The sequence below is a fragment of the Macaca mulatta genome, chromosome 1, assembly GCF_049350105.2.
Source record: "Macaca mulatta isolate MMU2019108-1 chromosome 1, T2T-MMU8v2.0, whole genome shotgun sequence".
Taxonomy (NCBI): Eukaryota; Metazoa; Chordata; class Mammalia; order Primates; family Cercopithecidae; genus Macaca; species Macaca mulatta.
Window position 1 is genome coordinate 219,121,879 of NC_133406.1, and position 18,645 is coordinate 219,140,523.

Consider the following 18,645-nt stretch of genomic DNA (forward strand, 5'->3'; position numbering starts at 1 on the left):
AGAAAAGGGAAAAATGCTTGCCTAAGCACTTGTTAAGTGGGAATTACTGTTCAGGTGGTAATGATGCCTCATACATGTGCTCTTTCTTCTTCTTTTTTTTTTTTTTTTTTTTTTGAGATGGAGTCTCGCTCCCATCGCGCAGGCTGGAGTGCAGTGGTGCGATCTCGGCTCACTGCAACCTCCACCTCCCAGATTCAAACGATTCTCCTTCCTCAGCCTCCTGAGTAGCTGGAATTACAGCTGTGTGCCACCATGCTGGGCTAATTTTTGTATTTTTAGTAGAGACAGGGTTTTGCCACGTTGGCCAGGCTGGTCTCAAACTCGTCTGACCTGTGGTGATCCAGCTGCCTTGGCCTCCCAAAGTGCTGGGATTACAGGCATGAGCCACTGCGCCCAGCCACGTGTACTCTTTCAGTGGCTCCCCTGGGTCTCAGGTTCTTATCTGGACTGAGGGTGGATTCGGCCTGAGCTCCAGGCAGCCTCTCCCCTGGGCTGTCCTTCAGCTCCAACTCTGTGCCTGCAGAACAATGTGGTGGGGCGCTTGTGCAACGAATGTGCTGACGGCTCTTTCCATCTGAGTACCCAAAACCCCGATGGCTGCCTTAAGTGCTTCTGCATGGGTGTCAGTCGCCAGTGTACCAGCTCTTCCTGGAGCCGTGCCCAGGTACCTCTGCAAGGTGGGCGGGCAGGACCACCAAGCCCTGGGCTGGAAGACCAAGTGCCAGTCCCAGGCCATGGCCCCCATCCCAGCCCTTTCTCCTCCTCCCAGGTGCATGGGGCGTCTGAGGAGCCTGGTCACTTCAGCCTGACCAACGCTGCAAGCACCCACACCACCAACGAGGGCATCTTCTCCCCCACGCCCGGGGAACTGGGATTCTCCTCCTTCCACAGACTCCTATCTGGACCCTACTTCTGGAGCCTCCCTTCACGCTTCCTGGGGGACAAGGTGGGTAGTGGGTGGGAAGGGAAAGGAAACTCCAGGCAGCAGGAACAGCACAGGCAAAGGCTTGGAGGCAGGAGGGTCGTGGTGCCTTGGGAGAACAGTGAGATACATCGCATGGAAAAGGTGGCTGGAGCAGTGACAGGGCCCGAATTCAGGCCTCTGCTAAGCTCCTATCTAACCCTGGTCCCAGGTGACCTCCTATGGAGGAGAGCTGCGCTTCACAGTGACCCAGCGGTCCCAGCCAGGCTCCACACCCCTGCACGGGCAGCCATTGGTGGTGCTGCAAGGTAACAACATCATCCTAGAGCACCACCCGGCCCAGGAGCCCAGCCCCGGCCAGCCCAGCACCTTCACTGTGCCCTTCCGGGAGGTGAGCAGTTCTGTCCCCCAGGGACAGGGGTGCGGGCAGGCCCTTGCTCCCGCCTCTCCAGCATCAATACTCCAGGACATCCGGGGCTGAGCACACATGTCCTTTCCTTGGCAGCAAGCCTGGCAGCGGCCCGATGGGCAGCCAGCCACACGGGAGCACCTGCTGATGGCGCTGGCAGGCATCGACACCCTCCTGGTCCGAGCGTCCTACGCCCAGCAGCCCACTGAGAGCAGGTGTCTGGAGCGGGGCGGGAGGACCAGCATGGGCTTGGGGAAGGGACTCTGTCTACACGGTGCAGTGCGGCACAGCCACTTACAGACTGTGTGACCCTTTTGTGCCTCACTTTCCCTGTCTGTGAAATGGAGAGTCTAACAATGTCTCCGTTACAGGCTGGTCTGGGGCCAGGCTCCCTAGAAGGAAGCCTGAGACGGGGATTGGGGTGCACGTGATTCACAAGGAGAGGGACGCAGGAGTGGGGAGGGCCACGCAGGGATGTGGTCACAGGTCAAGTCTAGCCCCAGCCTCAGCCCACGGGGAGCTCTGGAGAGTCACTCACCGGAAAGTGGTCTTACTTTCAGGCACGAAGGCTCTTGTAGCCTGTATCAGCCTGTCATTGGGTACCCCAGGGGGATGGGGGGGTATAACCTCTCCAGGTGAGGAAGGGTGATGGTTTGGAGTAAGTTGCAGGTAACGGCTGTTTGCCACGGCCCTCACAGCCTCTGGAGAGCTGGACAGGGCCCCAGCAGCGCTGTGACAGGGCTGTCGGGAGGACTGACCACACCCTCTGAGTGGAGGACTCCAGGCGTGCCTGGCACAGAGCCAGCGGTCCTATTCATGCGGGGTCTTGTCACGCCAGGGTCTCTGGGATCAGCATGGACGTGGCTGTGCCTGAGGAAACCGGCCAGGACCCCGCGCTGGAAGTGGAGCAGTGCTCCTGCCCACCCGGGTACCGTGGCCCGTCCTGCCAGGTGAGTCCTGGGCCCCACGCCGACCCAGCCAGCCCCTCTATGGTGCTCCCCACCCCTTCTCCACGAGCCCTCCCCACTTCCCCAGCCCTGGCCATCCAGTGCCCCTACCCGAATGGGCCATGTTCAGAAGGCCCTCCCACTGCCATCTTTCTGCCCCCAGGACTGTGACACAGGCTACACACGCACACCCAGTGGCCTCTACCTGGGTACCTGCGAACGCTGCAGCTGCCATGGTCACTCAGAGGCCTGCGAGCCCGAAACAGGTGCCTGCCAGGTGAGTCCTGCCCTCCTTCCCCCCACCCCAGCGATCTGTGGCCTCTGGGGGCCCAGCCTCAACTCACATCCTGCTCCTCCAGGGCTGCCAGCATCACACAGAGGGCCCTCGGTGTGAGCAGTGCCAGCCAGGATACTACGGGGACGCCCAGCGGGGGACACCACAGGACTGCCAGCTGTGCCCCTGCTACGGAGACCCTGCTGCCGGCCAGTGCGTCCGGTCCCCGCCCGCACCTGCCCTGCCCTGAAATGTCTACCACCCACTCCCACACACCCTTCCTCCAGGGCCCTTCTGAGAGGCAGTGGTTAAACCCTGGCCTTGCCGCCTCCTCAGTGTCACTTGGTGTGAAATACACTTCACTTTCAGGGCCTCAGCTGCCTCATCTGTGAAATGGGGTAGTCCACCCTCCTCAGCCCCTTGTGTGAGAGTTGAGTGAGGCGATGCATGTGGAACTCTTAGCACAGTGCCAGGCATGCAGTGGCACTCAGGACACATGAGTTCACATGCCTGTTCTTCCCCTCCCCTCTTCCCTGGTCCTGAAGGAGAATAAGGGGAGAGGTAGGAGCCACTGCATTACTGACTAGAAATCTGCCCCCTATACTCAGGGCTGCCCACACTTGTTTTCTGGACACAGACGGCCACCCCACCTGTGATGCGTGCTCCCCAGGCCACAGCGGGCGTCACTGCGAGAGGTGAGGCAGGGGGTGGAGAGGGTGGGGGAATGCACACGGGGGCACACAGGGGGTGTCCCTGGAGTCCTCGGGCAGGGCCCAGCCCTCCCAACCCAGAGGAGTCAGGGATGCCTCTCACTCTTAACCTTGCACAGGCCCCAGAAGACAGTCAGCTCCCCTCCTCGGGAGCCTCAACCTCTAGCCCAGAATTCAAGACCCTCAGACATACATCCTAGCCTGCGGTTCACCTTCAGCCCCCTGGTCCCCTGCCCCAGCCAGGCCAGTCTTCCCACAAAACCCCTGCTTCTTCCTGAAGCTCCTGGGTTCCTGACTGCCCCGATTCACTGGCTGTGTGGTCCAGGGCGCATCCCTGCTCTTCTCTGCCCAGTTTCCCCGTAACATGGGCGAGTCAGGCTGTTGGTTTCTTGTAGTGCACGAGACCATTGAATTCAGTATGAGACCCCCAGCCCAGCCCTGGGGTTCTGCTTGCGTTCATCCAAAATTCATCAGAGGCTTTCTCTCTCTGCAGGTGTGCCCCTGGCTACTATGGCAACCCCAGCCAGGGCCAGCCATGCCGGAGTGAGTAAGATTGGGGAGGTCGTTGGGGTCGGGTTACCCAGTGTCCCCAGGTGGAGCTAGGACAGAAGCCTTTACTCCCTTTTGGCTTTGCCTGTCCAAGCCTCAGTTTCTTCATTTGTAAAATGGGGATAGGAGCAGGCCCCACCACTTCCAAGGGCTGTCGTGAGAGTGTTGAGTGCTCACGTCAGAAATCAGAGCTCCCTCTCGGTGAGCAGAGTGGAGGGAGAGGGGTGCTGGGTGGTGGCTTTGGGGCTCCAGCCATGGCTTTCTTCCACCTCAGGAGACGGCCAGGTGCCAGGGCCCATAGGCTGCAACTGTGACCCCCAAGGCAGTGTCAGCAGCCAGTGTGACACTGCTGGTCAGTGCCAGTGCAAGGTCAGTCCGAATCCCTGCCCCGAGGGACACGCTCTGCCCCACTGCCTGGAGCCTTCGGGGAAATCAGGCAGCATCTGGTGGAAGCCGAGACCTGGGCATGGGGGCAGAGCATGGGGAATGGGGCAGGGGCTGCCCAGGGCTGCTGGAAGCGGCCGGGGAAGCTGGCCTCAGGCTGCTGGGGGTGCAGGAGACCCACTGAGTCCCCTGCCTGCCTCCTTCCATCCACCTACCCAGGCCCAGGTGGAAGGCCTCACCTGCAGCCACTGCCGGCCCCACCACTTCCACCTGAATGCCAGCAACCCCGAGGGCTGCCTGCCCTGCTTCTGTATGGGCATCACCCAGCAGTGTGCCAGCTCCGCCTACACGCGCCACCTGGTAAGAGCCTGTGCCGCCCAGCCCCAGGCGGGGTTGCCACCTGCTGCCTGGTATTGTCCATCTCAGCACTGAGCCCAGTGACCCTCATCCCTGCCTCAATACCGTCACATGCCCCCATTATTTCTCTCCCAGCCCTGATCTCAGCAGGACCCCATTCCCCGCCTTAACACCCTCCCGTGCCCCATCCCCCACCAAGGCACCCCATCTCCCACCAAGGCACCCCAGTGCCCAGGCTGACGCCTCCTTCTTTTTCCCCTGCCAGATCTCCACCCACTTTGCCCCTGGGGACTTCCAAGGCTTTGCCCTAGTGAACCCACAGCGGAACAGCCGCCTGACTGGAGAATTCACTGTGGAACCCGTGCCCGAGGGTGCCCAGCTCTCTTTTGGCAACTTCGCCCACCTTGGCCACGAATCCTTCTACTGGCAGCTGCCGGAGACATACCAGGGAGACAAGGTGGGCCCCAGCCTGGCACCAGGGTCAGTGGTGACTCAGACATGAGTTCACCTCTGCGCCGTCTCTCAGCAGGCAGGCACCTGCCACCTGCATGGCCATATCGTGGTTAGCCACGTGGCTTTTGCTGTCCCATAGACATTGGTCTAAACCCCAGCTCTGCTGCTTGCCAGCCAGACACCATTTGATAAACCTCAACTTCATGGTGGCTGAGGGGATTGGAGATCACGCCTGGCACATAATAAGTGCTCAGCTGTTCATGACTTTTAGCTTTCATGCAGTTATTCAACAGACAGGTCCTAGGAGAGGCTGGGAAATGCAAAGACGAGTGAGACACAGTTTCAGCGTCATTCACATGCCCACTCCAACTTCACTCATCCGCGCTGCTGGCTCTGTGCTTGTGTTGGACACAGTAATTCTCATCATAGGTCATGTGTGTTGAGCTCTCACTCTGTGCTAGGCAGCGTCCTTTACAAGTCACAAATCACAACTGTGTGAGCCAGGTCCTGCTACTGCCCCATTTCATAAATGAGGAAACTAAGGCAATGGGGCTCGGTACCTTACCCAAAGCCCCGCAGCTGGGAGGTGGGAATGCTGGAATCCAAACCCAGGTCAGAGGCTGCCCTTCAAATGCTCTGCTGAAGGCCAGATCCCACGCCTGTAATCCCAGCACTTTGGAAGACAAGAGGCGGGAGGACCACTTGAGCTCAGGAGTTTGAGACCAGCCTGGGCAATGTGACGAAACCCCGTCTCTACAAAAAAATACAAAAAATTAGCTGGGCGTGTTGGTGCATGCCTGTAGTCCCGGCTAGTTAGGGAGGCTGAGGTGGGAGGATCACTGGTGCCCGGGAGGGGGAGGTTGCAGTGAGCCATAATTGCACCATTGCACTCCAGCCTGGGTGACAGAGTAAGACACTGTCTCAAAAAACGAACAAACAAATACTCTGCCAGTCAGAGGTGAACTTGTCTTTGCTACTCCAGAACAGGGTCTGGTGGGAAGGTGGTGATGGTGGTGGCGATGGTGTTGTGGGGGGCAGGGACTCAGGGCTGGGCTCTGGGACAGCCTGCCCAAATGTGTTCCTTGAGCAGCACAGGCATCTGGTCGCACCCAGGGCAAGTGGGTCTTGGCACAGGAGTCCACTGCTGGTCGAGGCCAGTATTGCAGCAGATGTGCCCCCAGGCAAGGAGTGAGGGGGCCAGGGACACCTGGGAGGGGGAGCTCTGGGGTTGCCCCATCCCTGTTCCTTGGACAGAGCCAGGTACTCCGGGCTTCTCCCAGGGCTGGCTGCCTTCTGGTCCCTTCTCCCCTCTCCCTTCTGGGGTTCGCTATCTCTTGGCCTCTCTGCTGCTCTGTCCTGCAATTCTCAGACCTATCTCTGTCTCCTGTCCTGGCATTTCCCTGTGCCCCATAGGGAGAGGCATACTTTGCGCGGATGCGCCGGGCTCACCAGGTAGGCCCAGGATGTGCGTGCTGTGAAGTTGGTGTGATGGGGTGTGGCGCCTTCTTGGGTGCTCCCAGCCCTGTGTGGGGAGATGCGCAGTGCCCAAGGCATTGGGGGTCTGCGTGAACCCAGGCAGTGTCCCATGGCCCCAGGGTTGGTAGTCAGGAGGGTGTGTGCCCCACCTTGCCTCACCTGCTGTGTTCTGGTCCTGGTGCCAACCGTCTGAAGTCAGAATGGCAACTGAGGTAGCAGGGAGACTAACCCGATGCTAATCCACGTGACTGTATCTAGCCCCCCAGGTTCTCCTGGCCCTGCCTGTCAAGCAACCACTGTTAACCCTCTGTGTGCACGTGGGCGACCTGGAGTTAACCCCGGGGTGCCAGCCTGGAGAGGGGGGGCATGCATCTTTCTTCCTAATTAGTGTGGGCCTTTCTAACTACCACGTCCATGGGTAGAGGACCCTGCCCATGGCTCCAGCTCCGGGACCTTGGGAGGTCTTAGCTGGCCTGCTCCCTCCATTTCATCAGAACCGCACGTCCCTCTCAGAGGAGCAGTTGCGGGCAGCCATGACAGCTGGGAGGATCCCAGGGCCCCCAGAGGGCAGGGACCAGGCACAGCAGGCATCACAGGTAACTGAGGACCTGGCTAGGACAGGTTGTAGGAGACCAAAGAGCTGAGTCCAGGCAGGCACCTGAGCAAAGACCCCAGCCTTCCCGGGCCATTTCCCCTATGCCAGGCCAGACCCCAACCTGATGCCTGGTCTGCTCTGGTGTCACCCTTGGGAAACATTCCAGAACCATGAGTGGCTTGGGCGGGTGCCAGGGCACACACAGAGAGTCAGGCCGAGGAGCAACAACCCCCTCCAGATGCCCCTGGGGCTGCCTCCAGCACTTCTGCCCGTCCCTTGCTGGGCACCCTTTGTAGGGCTTCTCCCATCAGTCACAGCCCATAGGCAGCCAAGCCCATCCCAGGATATCCCCGCCTGGCTCAGGAGGAACAAGAGGGCAGTGGGTACAAGGGCCAGAGTGCCAAGTATCAGCACTTGTGAGCTAACAGTGCATAGCGGGTGGCTGGCTGGGCCCGCAGGGAGGTAAAGCCTCACGGACGTCCTTTCTGTCCCTCTCTGCTCCCTTTCACCGCTCTTCGGCTCCTGGTCCCCCAGGTGGACGAGGCTCAGAGACGGATGGATGCTGAGATCTGGCAGCTTCTGTCCAGCTTTGCTGCCCACCCGCAACCCCCTCCCCAGGGGCTCTCTCCTCATCCCCAGCCTGCAGCTGCTCTGCGAGCAGCACCCCCTTCTTCCTCCTCCTCCTCCTCCTCCTCCTCCACGTTCTCCTCCTCCTCCACCTCTTCTTCAGCCTCTCTGTCTTTCCCACCAGGCTCTCAGGTATGTGCCAAGGTGCCCATCAAGGGATCCCCGCCCACCATGCTTTCTAGACTTCAGTCATTTCTGAACCAACTTCACCAATTTCTGTGAACTACTTGGACTATTATTTCTTTCAAATTTTCCTTTAACTCAATCATATACCAACTCAGTTAGGCTGGTTACTTGCTTTCAAATACATATGAAAGGAGCCACCCCATTGGAATTGTTCACTGATGTGCTGTGTAAACGTTGGGGTCCACAAGAGACCCACCAGATGGGAGGAGAGGCGGACCCAGGCCACGCCCAGAGACATCAGCTGGGGACCTGGGCCGGGATTGGAAAGAAAGTCGTCCAAAGAGCAGGGCCAGGACCTGCACTGTCAGGTGGGGGTGGGGGGCTGGCTCTGTCTCTGCCCTGCCACTGGGCCTCTCTCCCATGACGGTCCACCCCTGCCGGGACCACCTCCGCCCTCCCACCCCCACCCCCGCTCCCCTCGGCTCTCACCACCTGCCCTTCCCTCCTAGTTCTCTCTCTCCTACGAAGGCTTCTCTCTGCTCCCTGGAAGCCTCTATTACTGGCAGCTGCCCCGGGCCTTCCTGGGGAACAAGGTAACAAGGATTTGGGGGGATTATAGGGGTATCATGGAATCCTAAAATATCAGAGGGCCCTTTGTCAAGGCCCTTTATGACACACAGAGGGAGACCGAGGCCCACGGTGGGTAGAGACTTGCCTGGGACGTTCAGGTCAAAGCACAGCTGAGACTGAAGCCAGCCTGCCCGTGTCCTTCAGCGGGCCCTGACCCCTGACCCCTGGCCCCTGACCTCTGTCAGAGGAGCTGTCTCGCCTGGGAGGGTTCCTCTAGTGCCTTTTCTCTGGGCTTTCTTGACCTTGTGTCGAGACGCCTAGTTTTTGGTACTGCACTCAGTCATTCAAGAAGCATTAATTAAGTATTTACTGTGTGCTGCGTCATGTACAGGCAGAGCAGGCAGAGTGGGCCCTGCCCTCCCGTAGTCCATCCGATTATCATTCCTATCACCATTGGTATCATTATTATCATCATGAGTGCTGGCACTGGCCTTAGATGAGTATTAATATTGCCTCTATTTTGTTCCAACAATTTCAAGTACCTCTTAAGAATACACATAACAGGCTGGGCGTGGTGGCTCACACCTGTAATCCCAGCACTTTGGAAGGCCGAGTCGGGTGGATCACGTGAGGTCTGAGACCAGCCTGGCCAACATGGTGAAACCCTGTCTCTACTGAAAAAACAAAAATTAGCAGAGCATGGTGGTGGGCACCTGTAATCTCAGCTACTTAGGGGGCTGAGGCTGTAGAATCACTTGAACCTGGGAGGCGGAGGTTTCAGTGAGCCAAGATCGTGCCACTTCATTCCAGCCTGGGCAACAGAGCAAGACTCCATCTCAAAAAAAAAAAAAAAAAATTCAGCTTCCTGGCTGGGCGCGGTGGCTCATGCCTGTAATCACAGCACTTTGGGAGACCGAGGCAGGTGGATCACCTGAGATCAAGAGTTCGAGACCAGCCTGGCCAACATGGTGAAACCCTGTCTCTGCTAAAAATACAAAAACTAGCTGGGCGTGGTGGCGGGCGCCTGTAATCCCACTACTTGGGAGGCTGAAGTGGGAGAATTGCTTGAACCCGGGAGGTGGAGGTTACAGTGAGCTGAGATTGCACCACTGTACTCCAGCCTGGGCAACAAGAGTGAAACTCCATCTTAACAAACAAACAAACAAAACAATAGGCATGACATGTCACAAGGTACATTCAGAGAAGTGTGACAGGGAGGTTGAGGGGTGAGGATAAGGAGCGATCTGCCGGAGCTGGGGGTGGAGCTGGAGTACTGCAGGATTATCGAGCGTGATGTGCGTTCTCAAGCTGTGCAGAGTGCATCACCGTTTGTGTCCTGTATTACGTAATCCTCATGATACCCTTCAAAGTGGGTGTTACTTTTACTTCCATGTCCATGTCAGGAAAGTAGGGCTCAGAGAGGTTAAGCGACCTGTCCAAGGCTGTATAGCCAGTAGAGCTAGAGTCTGAACCCAGGTCATTCAGACTGTGGAGTCTGCCCTTTTAATCACTATGCTGGATCTGGGCACAATGGCTCACACCTGTAATCCCAGCACTTTGGAGACTGAGGCTGGAGGATCGCTTCAGGCCAGGAGTTGAGACCAGTTTAAGCAACATAGCAAAATCCTGTCTCTAAAAAATTAAATAGGCCAGGCATGGTGGCTCATGCCTGTAATCAAAGCATTTTGGGAGGCTGAGTCAGCAGTTTGAGACCAGCCTGAGCAACATAGGGCAATCCCATCTCTATTTAAAAAAAAAAAAAATTGAAAAAATAAATAAATTCTCTTAAAAAATCACTTGTGCTATACACACCCGCAACTTGCTAGAAAGTCAGTCCCAGAAACGGCTGTGAACTTGCTGGCATTCAAAGCAAACAGGAAACCAGTTCTTTTGTGGTTATTTGGTTACACTCTAAAATTCCTTACCACGCCTTGAGCTCATGGAGAACATCCCTGGGGCCCTTGTAGCCCGGGGCCAGTGTGTAGTCAGTAGGTGTTTGATGAATGCTGGTTAGCTGAGTGAACACACAAACGAACAAAGGGGTAGACTTGATGCAGTTTGGTATTGAGATGAACGTCTACCCTGGTGGCAGAGGAGAAAAGGGAAAGTCCTGTGGGGCAGAGCTGGGGGGCCTCAGCTGTCCGTGTGAAGGTCCCGTGCAGCAAGAGTAAGGACTCTCTGGTCATGAGCAACACAGTACCTAAGTCCAGTGGGCTTGTCTGCAACAAAGAATCTATTGGTTCATGCAACTGCGGAGTCTAAGCATGTCTGGTATCAGGCATGGCCTTATCCAGGGGCTCATTAGGGCTTTATCTTGGTTCTCCAGCTTCTCATCTGACTGCGGAAGGGACTTTCTCTGGCCTGGTAGAAAGAGCAGAAGTACCCGGGTTACTTGTCTATTCCTGATGGGGTGGCGAAGGGCAGTGGTAGGTTATGCAGATTGACCAGGCCTGACTCATGTCTTCACTATAGAGGAGGAGGGGATCAGGGCCCTCAGACCACATGCTCTTCCTGTGTGGAGAGAGTTGTTCTTTATAGAAAACCAGGGTTTAGCTTCTAGAAGGGAGGAATTGGATTCTGGGCAAACAGAAACCACCTGCCTAGGAGGCAAGGTTTCCGAGGGGCTGCCCTCAGCCTCACCCCCATGGCTGAGAACTTTTGAAGCTTCCGCAGCCTCTCCTTGGTGGTCATTGTCATTACCCTTGTCTGCCTTATGGGAAATTACTGTCAATGAAAGCAGACCTGGAGTTTGTTCACTGGCACCGTCAGGCAATGGGGAATAGAGAACCTTGCAGAGCGAAGAGGCTGCTCAGCATCATCACCACGATGTCTGGGGCTGCAGAGGAACTGAGAAATGTCCTGTTTCCCAGGCAACCGTGGGCCATGCACCCTGACCTATTGGTTTGGGCAGGGAGGGAGTGAGGGAGTGTGGCACACTCACACCCCAAGGCCGCCAGATGCTCCATCCCTCACCTGTATGGTCCAACACTCACACCCCAAGGTCAGTCTGTGACCTCTGGACTTGCCTTTTTGCAGGTGGCGGCCTATGGTGGGAAGCTGCGATACACCCTCTCCTACACGGCAGGCCCACAGGGCAGCCCACTCTCTGACCCCGACGTGCAGATCACGGTGAGCATTTGGATGCCATGCTGGGTGGGCAGAAGGGCAGGATTGAAGCCCGGGGCACCCTCGGCATTTGTCCTTTGTCCTTTCCATCCAGCACTCAGTTTCCTGGCACAGGCTGGAAGAGTTAGGCCTGTGCCCCCACATCCCTGCCTGGTTGGACACGATCCAAGCAGAGGATCCTGCTGCTGGGAGAAGGGGGCAGTGGGCATGTGCCTGACTCCTTTGGGCACGTGAGCTTGGGAGAGCAGAGAGGTGGGAGATTGGGGGTTACAGAGAATCTAGAACTGGTGGAGGACACCCTGGCACCCCAGGGACCCCTCGGCTCCCCTTCCAATCCTGCTGGTGTTCTTCCCAGGGCAACAACATCATGCTAGTGGCCTCCCAGCCAGCGCTCCAGGGCACCGAGAGGAGGAGCTACGAGATCGTGTTGCGAGAGGTAAGGGGCACCTGACCACGCTGTGTCTCACCCCACCCCACCCTCCACCCTGACTCGGAGCCTGGCTTTGATGCCCACCCTGCCTCTCGCTCCCCAACCTTCACCTCGCAGCCCTCAGTCAGTGCCTGCAAGGCAGGAGTTGGGGGGTGGTAACTGCAGGAGCAGCCCACAAAGCCCAGTGCCCCCGCCCACGTTGCCACCCCCCAACCCAGGAATTCTGGCGCCGTCCCGATGGGCAGCCAGCCACACGCGAGCACCTCCTGATGGCACTGGCTGACCTGGATGAGCTCCTGATCCGGGCCACATTCTCCTCCGTGCCGCTGGCGGCCAGCATCAGCGCAGTCAGCCTGGAGGTCGCCCAGCCCGGGCCCTCCAGCGGACCCCGGGCCCTCGAAGTGGAGGAGTGCCGCTGCCCCCCAGGCTACATCGGTCTGTCCTGCCAGGTAAGCGTGTGGCCGGCTCCACCACCTCTGCACGGGCACAGAGGCATCAGCAAGCAACTCAGCCAGCATCACCACAGCCTTGATTACCATCATAACTATAATGACCCCGGCATCTGGGCCCTGCATGTGTTCCTCCCGACAGCCCTGGGATACGTATCATTATCCCCTTTAATGGGTAAAAAAATAGAGGTGCTGAGGGGCGAGTGTGTCCCGAGGGCACATGGCTAATGTGTGGCAGAAACTAATTTGAACCTGGGTGTGATTGACTCCAAAGCCTAGCATGTCCTAACCGCTGGGCAGTGCAACCTCAAGCATGGGCCACGCTCTCCGGAGGTTAAAACCCAGTTCATGCCCGTGAGGGGGCCCACCAGAGACAGGGAGCCAATTCAGAATCACAGATTACTCCAGCCCAAAGAACAGTACGGAGATGCCTCCAAGAGGTGAACAGTGTGGACTGGGAGAGGGCCGTGGACAGGAGGACACACTGAGCAGAAGTGGGGAAGGAGGAGCGCCAGCCTGTGATGTACCAGCGTCACCCCTGGGAGGACGCTGGAGGGAGGGGTTCTGGGTCTGCTGGCTGTGGCTGGGGCGCATTGGGAACAGAGGCCGACCTTCCTCTCTGCCCCCAGGACTGCGCCGCCGGCTACACGCGCACCGGGAGTGGACTCTACCTTGGCCACTGCGAGCTGTGTGAATGCAATGGTCACTCAGACCTGTGCCACCCGGAGACTGGGGCCTGCTCGGTGAGCTGCAAGCGAGGCCAGGACAGGGGGTCAGCTCAGCTGGGCCTGGGTGGGGGACCAGGCTGGACAAGGCAGGCATCAATCCCGGGGATCAGGGTCATGGGGCATGGCCTGTGGTTCGAAGCACCTGGGTCAGCAGACCAGGTCACTGGGCATGGTGGGGTGGCCAGAGCTATAGAGTAACATCCTTCTGTGTAAAGAAAACACTTTGGTTCCTTACTATTTTTCTCTTTTTCTTAAAAAAAAAATAAATTATCTAATAGAGATGGGGTCTCCCTTTGTTGTTCAGAAGGTCTTGAACTGCTGAGCTCAAGCAATCCACCTGCCTTGGCCTTCCAAAGTGCCGGGATTACAGGCGTGAGCCACCACACCTGGCATTTTTACTTTTTTTTGAGACAGGGTCTCAGTCTCGTTCTGTTGCCCAGGCTGGAGTGCAGTGGCCTAATATTGGCTCACTGCAACCTCTGCCTCCTGGGTTCAAGTGATTCTCATGCCTCAGCCTCCCGAGTAGCTGGGACTACAGACATGAGCCACCGCGCCTGGCCTCATTACGTATATTTTTTTATACCTGGACTTTTCAGAGTAGCATGTATATAGCCCCCCAGGGTACGCGGTGAAGGGGCAGCTGGTTGACAGCCATAAGCTGAACTTGGAGCAAGGAACACCTTATGTTGATACAACAAACAAGAATCTCTTTGGAGGAGAATCTGTAACCCACATGTTTTTATGAGGATGCACATATTTTCTTTTACTTTTTTTTTTTGACATGGAGTCTCGCTTTTGTCACCCAGGCTGGAGTGCAATGGCACAATCTCGGCTCACTGCAATCTCCGCCTCCCCAGTTCAAGTGATTCTCCTGCCTCAGCCTCCCGAGTAGCTGGGGTTACAGACACCTGCAACCATGCCTGGCGAATTTTTGTATTTTCAGTAGAGATGGGGTTTCACCATGTTGGCAGGCTGGTCTTGAACTCCTGACCTCAGGTGATCCACCCACCTCGACCTCCCAAAGGGCTGGGATTACAGGCGTGAGCCACTGTGCCCAGCTGATAATGCACATATTGTTAATGCTCTGCACCCAAATACCTGAGTGTATACCTTTCCTTTGCTATCACAGGTACTTACGGAGAAAATAGAATCAGCATCACCCTTTTTGACAGCTATTTGAATGGATGTACTTTTTAATTTATCCAATTCCGTATTCGTGGATGTTTAGGTTTGTTTCCACCTTTTTTTTTTTTTTTTTTTTCTGAGATGGAGTCTCGCTCTGTTGCCCAGGCTGGAGTGCAGTGGCACAATCTTGGCTCACTTCGACCTCCACGTCCTGGGTTCAAGCAACTCTCCTGCCTCAGCCTCCCGAGTAACTAGGACTACAGATGCACACCACCCCACCCAGCTAATTTTTGTATTTGTTAGTAGAGATGGAGTTTCACCATATTGGCCAGTTGGCCTTGAACTCCTGACCTCAGGTGATCCACCCGCCTCGGCCTCCCAGAGTGCTGGGATTACAGGTGTGAGCCACTGCTCCCGACCCATTTTGCTTTTTATAAACACGACAGAAATGAGTGTCCTTGTAATGAAATCTTTGTGCCCTTCCATGATTCTTTCTTTATGATGAGTTCACAAACTTGGAATTTCTAGATCAAGGGATTACAACCCCGAAAGGTTTCTGGTAGATTTGGCCTAATGGCTGGTGCCTGCCCCCCTTGTGCCCTGCAGCAATGCCAGCACAATGCTGCAGGGGAGTTCTGCGAGCTGTGTGCCCCTGGCTACTACGGAGATGCCACAGCCGGGACGCCTGAGGACTGCCAGCCCTGTGCCTGCCCACTGACCAACCCAGAGAACATGTGAGTGCCCTAGCTCAAGGCCCAAGGACACACTTCTACTGGGGAGTGAATGGAAGGTGCTGCATTGTCTTTTGGGGCAGAAGTGAAGGGAGCAAGATGGAGAGTGGGCTTCTCATGACCTGACCTTTGCCTCCCCAATTCCAGGTTCTCCCGCACCTGTGAGAGCCTGGGAGCCGGTGGGTACCGCTGCACAGCCTGCGAACCCGGCTACACTGGCCAGTACTGTGAGCAGTAAGTTTGTAAACAGAAGTGGGGGAAGGATGGAGGACAAATGGTGGACTCCCAAGTGAGAGCCTTAAAGGGTGTTGCTCAGAAGAGTCTTTTCCAGGATTATGCTCCTTCCCTGCCCCAAACCCTTCTAAGTTGCCCCATTGCCCTTGGGACAAGCCCAACCTCCTTAGGCAGGTTTACTATAGCAGCTTCATCCCACTTCTGACACCCAACTCTGTACTTTAGCTGGGCTTGACTTTTTAAATTATTTTTCTTTTTCTTTTTTTTTAAACTGAGACAGGGTCTCACTGTGTTGCCTAGGCTGGTCTTCCTGGGCTCAAGCAGTCCTCCTACCTCAGCCTCTCAAAGTGCTAGGATTACAGGCGTAAGCCACCACGCCCAGCCACTTTTTGAATTCTTGATGTTCAGGCTTTGCATATGCTGTTCCCTCTGCAGGAACAGTCTTCACCCCTAAACCACCTCTTCCTGGCTAACTTCCACTTAGCCTTCAGACCCAGCTTCATTCAGTCATTCAGCAAATTTTTATCAAGCAGCTCCTGTGTACCATACTGTGTGCTGAGGTGTTGGAGATAATGGAGCGAACAGAACAGATTCCACCCCGGCCCTTACGGAGTCTGCCATCTAATAAGAGATCAGCCCTAATGGGAGATAAGACAGGAAAAAAGTAATTGTGCAAATGTATATTTACAAACCATAGGCTGGGTGCGGTGGCTCATGCCTGTAATCCCAGCACTTCGGGAGGCCGAGGCAGGCGGATCACAGGGTCAGGAGATCAAGACCATCCTGGCTAACACAGTGAAACCCCATCTCTACTAAAAACACAAAAAATTAGCCGGGCGTGGTGGTGGGCACCTGTAGTCCCAGCTACTCGGGAGGCTGAGGCAGGAGAATGGCGTGAACCCGGGAGGCGGAGCTTACAGTGAGCTGAGATCGCGCCACTGTACTCCAGCCTGGGTGACACAGCAAGACTCTGTCTCAAAAAAAATAAATAAATAAATAAATAAAATTTTTAAAAACCATGATAAGTTATCTGAAAGAAGAGTACAGCCTGCTCTGAGGTAATACAAGAAGTCCGATCCTCTTGGAAGCCTCCCTGGCTCTCCAGGCTGGGCCAGTGCCCTCCTCTGTACCTGCACAGCCCTGATACACTTCCTGCATTCTCATTTTCACATAGAATTTCCATGTTGGGTTCCCGGCTAGTAAGTTCCACAGACCAGGGACTTCATCATGTTCATCGTTATATTTCCAACAACACCTATAGCACATGCCTGGCATGCAGTCATTGCTTAATGGACGTTTGCTGGCCGGGCGCGGTGGCTCACACCTATAATCCCAGCACTTTGGGAGGCCGAGACGGGCGGATCACGAGGCCAGGAGATCGAGACCATCCTGGCTAACATGGTGAAACCCCATCTCTACTAAAAATACAAAAAATTAGCTGGGCGTGGTGGCGGGCGCCTATAGTCCCAGCTAATCAGGAGGCTGAGGCAGAAGAGTGGCGTGAACCCGGGAGGCACAGCTTGCAGTGAGCCAAGGTCACGCCACTGCACTCAAGCCTGGACGACAGAGCGAGACTGCATCTCAGAAAAAAAAAAAAAATGGATGTTTTCTGAATGAATTTCTCTGGAGAATAAAGACCTTACCTCCCTCATCACCCAGCCTGCTAACACTCCCTTACACTCCCCTTTCTCAGTTCACCAGCGCCCTGTGTTGGGACCTGTCTGGTCCCCAAAGTGCTTCGAGAGCTCTGAGCCCCCTCACCTGACATTGGGCAGCCTGCTGAGCTTCTGGCTCCCCAAGTCCAGCATGAGGCACTGGGGCCCTTGAGGCCTGACATTGCCGGTCCTTGTTCCCCCTTACAGGTGTGCCCCAGGTTACGTGGGTAACCCCAGCGTGCAAGGGGGCCGGTGCCTGCCAGAGAGTAAGTGGGACCATGGCCCAGGATGGGGACGATGGGCAAGGCAGGGAGCCCTGGGAATTTGGGGGATACTGGGTCTGGGGGACAGGGCTGAGGGTGGGGTACCCTAGCTTTTGGGAGAGCACAAATATCGAAGGCAATGTTGAAAGGCCCCTCCTGTCCTGGCCCCTACCCCCAGCAAACCAAGCCCCACTGGTGGTCGAGGTCCATCCTGCTCGAAGCGTAGTGCCCCAAGGTGGCTCCCACTCCCTGCGGTGCCAGGTCAGTGGGAGCCCACCCCACTACTTCTATTGGTCCCGTGAGGATGGGCGGCCTGTGCCCAGCAGCACCCAGCAGCGACATCAAGGTACCCATGGCCCTAGGCTCCTCAGCCCCAAGAGCCATCCCAGTGGGAGGGGAGGCAGGGACCTGTCCCTGCCCTAGTGGGGTCCTGTCCTTGCGCATGGGGCTGGATGTGAGAAAGAGTGTATCTGCACCAACAAACTCCTTTCTCCTCCCCACCAGGCTCTGAGCTCCACTTCCCCAGCGTCCAGCCCTCGGACGCCGGGGTCTACATTTGCACCTGCCGTAATCTCCACCATGCCAATACCAGCCGGGCAGAGCTGCTGGTCACTGGTGAGTCCCTGCGCCCCGTGTAAACAAGACCGCCTGTCCTGGGCTGGGCTGCAGGCGGCAGATTCAGCAGATGGTACATTCACCTGCTGGGAGGGGGCAGTGGTGGCCTGGACAAGGTCAGCGGCCATGGAGATGAGGAGAGATGGCAGATTCAAGACTCATTTTAGAGGTAGGATCGGCAGGACTTGACTGGTCAGTGAAGCCAAAAGAAAAGGGTGGGCCGGGCACAGTAGCTCACGCCTGTAATCCCAGCACTTTGGGAGGCCAAGGTGGGCAGATCATGAGGTCAGGAGTTTGAAACCAGCCTGGCCAACATGGTAAAACCCCGTCTCTAGTACAAATGAAAAAATTAACTGGTCATGGTGGTACACACGTATAATCCCAGCTACTTGGGAGCACTGAGGCAGAATTATTGCTTCAACCCAGGAGGTGGAGGTTGCAGTGAGCCGAGATCGCGCCCCTGTACTCCAGCCTGGGCAACAGAGCAAGACTCTATCTTAAAATAATAATAATAATAATAATAATAATAATGATGATGATGATGCATCTCGGAGTCACCCTGCCCTGGCGTCCAGGGAGCTGCAGTATGTCTAGGCCAGCTCCTGTCAGTCACTGACTGAGACCTATTCTGGGAGCATCAAGTCCCCTGCACGTCTGTCCCACCCATAGGTGTGCACTGTGGGCTCCAGTGGCCTAAGAAAGCCCTCAATGCAAAGTGCAGTGGTTGGCGAAGTCAGGCAGGTGGGCACGGGGTGGGGCATGGCTAGGCCACCAGCAGCACAGGCTACAGACAGGTCAGAGAGAATCACAAATTTGCTTTGGACGTGTTAGAGTCTGAGATGTTTGGGAAGACATCTCATTGAGTCCACCAGGCAGGCATTTGGGTATGT

The 18,645-nt window shown here is 56.3% G+C and overlaps 2 protein-coding genes across 5 annotated transcripts in view; both read left to right on the forward strand.

The window, feature by feature from the left end:
* HSPG2 (heparan sulfate proteoglycan 2) overlaps nucleotides 1–18,645 on the forward strand; it is a 117,192-nt gene that overhangs the window by 61,647 nt on the left and 36,900 nt on the right. For all 3 annotated transcript variants that reach the window (XM_077970757.1, XM_077970751.1, XM_077970748.1), the window contains 21 exons: nucleotides 524–664; nucleotides 770–946; nucleotides 1,134–1,313; nucleotides 1,428–1,546; nucleotides 2,170–2,281; nucleotides 2,442–2,555; nucleotides 2,638–2,765; nucleotides 3,161–3,247; nucleotides 3,756–3,805; nucleotides 4,086–4,180; nucleotides 4,415–4,555; nucleotides 4,818–5,009; nucleotides 11,436–11,528; nucleotides 11,881–11,961; nucleotides 12,174–12,404; nucleotides 13,034–13,147; nucleotides 14,864–14,991; nucleotides 15,136–15,222; nucleotides 17,085–17,143; nucleotides 17,319–17,486; nucleotides 17,645–17,755. In XM_077970757.1, the coding sequence (XP_077826883.1) occupies nucleotides 524–664; nucleotides 770–946; nucleotides 1,134–1,313; nucleotides 1,428–1,546; nucleotides 2,170–2,281; nucleotides 2,442–2,555; nucleotides 2,638–2,765; nucleotides 3,161–3,247; nucleotides 3,756–3,805; nucleotides 4,086–4,180; nucleotides 4,415–4,555; nucleotides 4,818–5,009; nucleotides 11,436–11,528; nucleotides 11,881–11,961; nucleotides 12,174–12,404; nucleotides 13,034–13,147; nucleotides 14,864–14,991; nucleotides 15,136–15,222; nucleotides 17,085–17,143; nucleotides 17,319–17,486; nucleotides 17,645–17,755 (2,608 nt within the window). The remainder of the gene's footprint in view (nucleotides 1–523; nucleotides 665–769; nucleotides 947–1,133; nucleotides 1,314–1,427; nucleotides 1,547–2,169; nucleotides 2,282–2,441; nucleotides 2,556–2,637; nucleotides 2,766–3,160; nucleotides 3,248–3,755; nucleotides 3,806–4,085; nucleotides 4,181–4,414; nucleotides 4,556–4,817; nucleotides 5,010–11,435; nucleotides 11,529–11,880; nucleotides 11,962–12,173; nucleotides 12,405–13,033; nucleotides 13,148–14,863; nucleotides 14,992–15,135; nucleotides 15,223–17,084; nucleotides 17,144–17,318; nucleotides 17,487–17,644; nucleotides 17,756–18,645) is intronic.
* Nucleotides 6,302–8,064, forward strand: LOC144335436 (uncharacterized). Of its 2 annotated transcripts, XM_077970777.1 has the most exons (3): nucleotides 6,302–6,457; nucleotides 6,976–7,077; nucleotides 7,611–8,064. In XM_077970777.1, exons 1-3 carry the CDS (start codon nucleotides 6,440–6,442, stop codon nucleotides 7,923–7,925), a joined length of 435 nt encoding a protein of 144 aa, XP_077826903.1. In that variant the 5' UTR covers nucleotides 6,302–6,439; the 3' UTR covers nucleotides 7,926–8,064. The 2 variants fall into 2 exon arrangements, with proteins under 2 accessions (XP_077826903.1, XP_077826898.1); XM_077970772.1 differs by lacking the exon at nucleotides 6,302–6,457 and having other exon boundaries at nucleotides 6,768–7,077.

Excerpts from the sequence above, each read along its gene's own strand:
- LOC144335436 (XM_077970772.1), top strand. The coding sequence starts at position 6,916 with ATGGCTCCAGCTCCGGGACCTTGGGAGGTCTTAGCTGGCCTGCTCCCT. Across the intron at positions 7,078-7,610 it reads AGGCACAGCAGGCATCACAG|GTGGACGAGGCTCAGAGACG; the intron begins GTAACTGAGGAC and ends CTGGTCCCCCAG.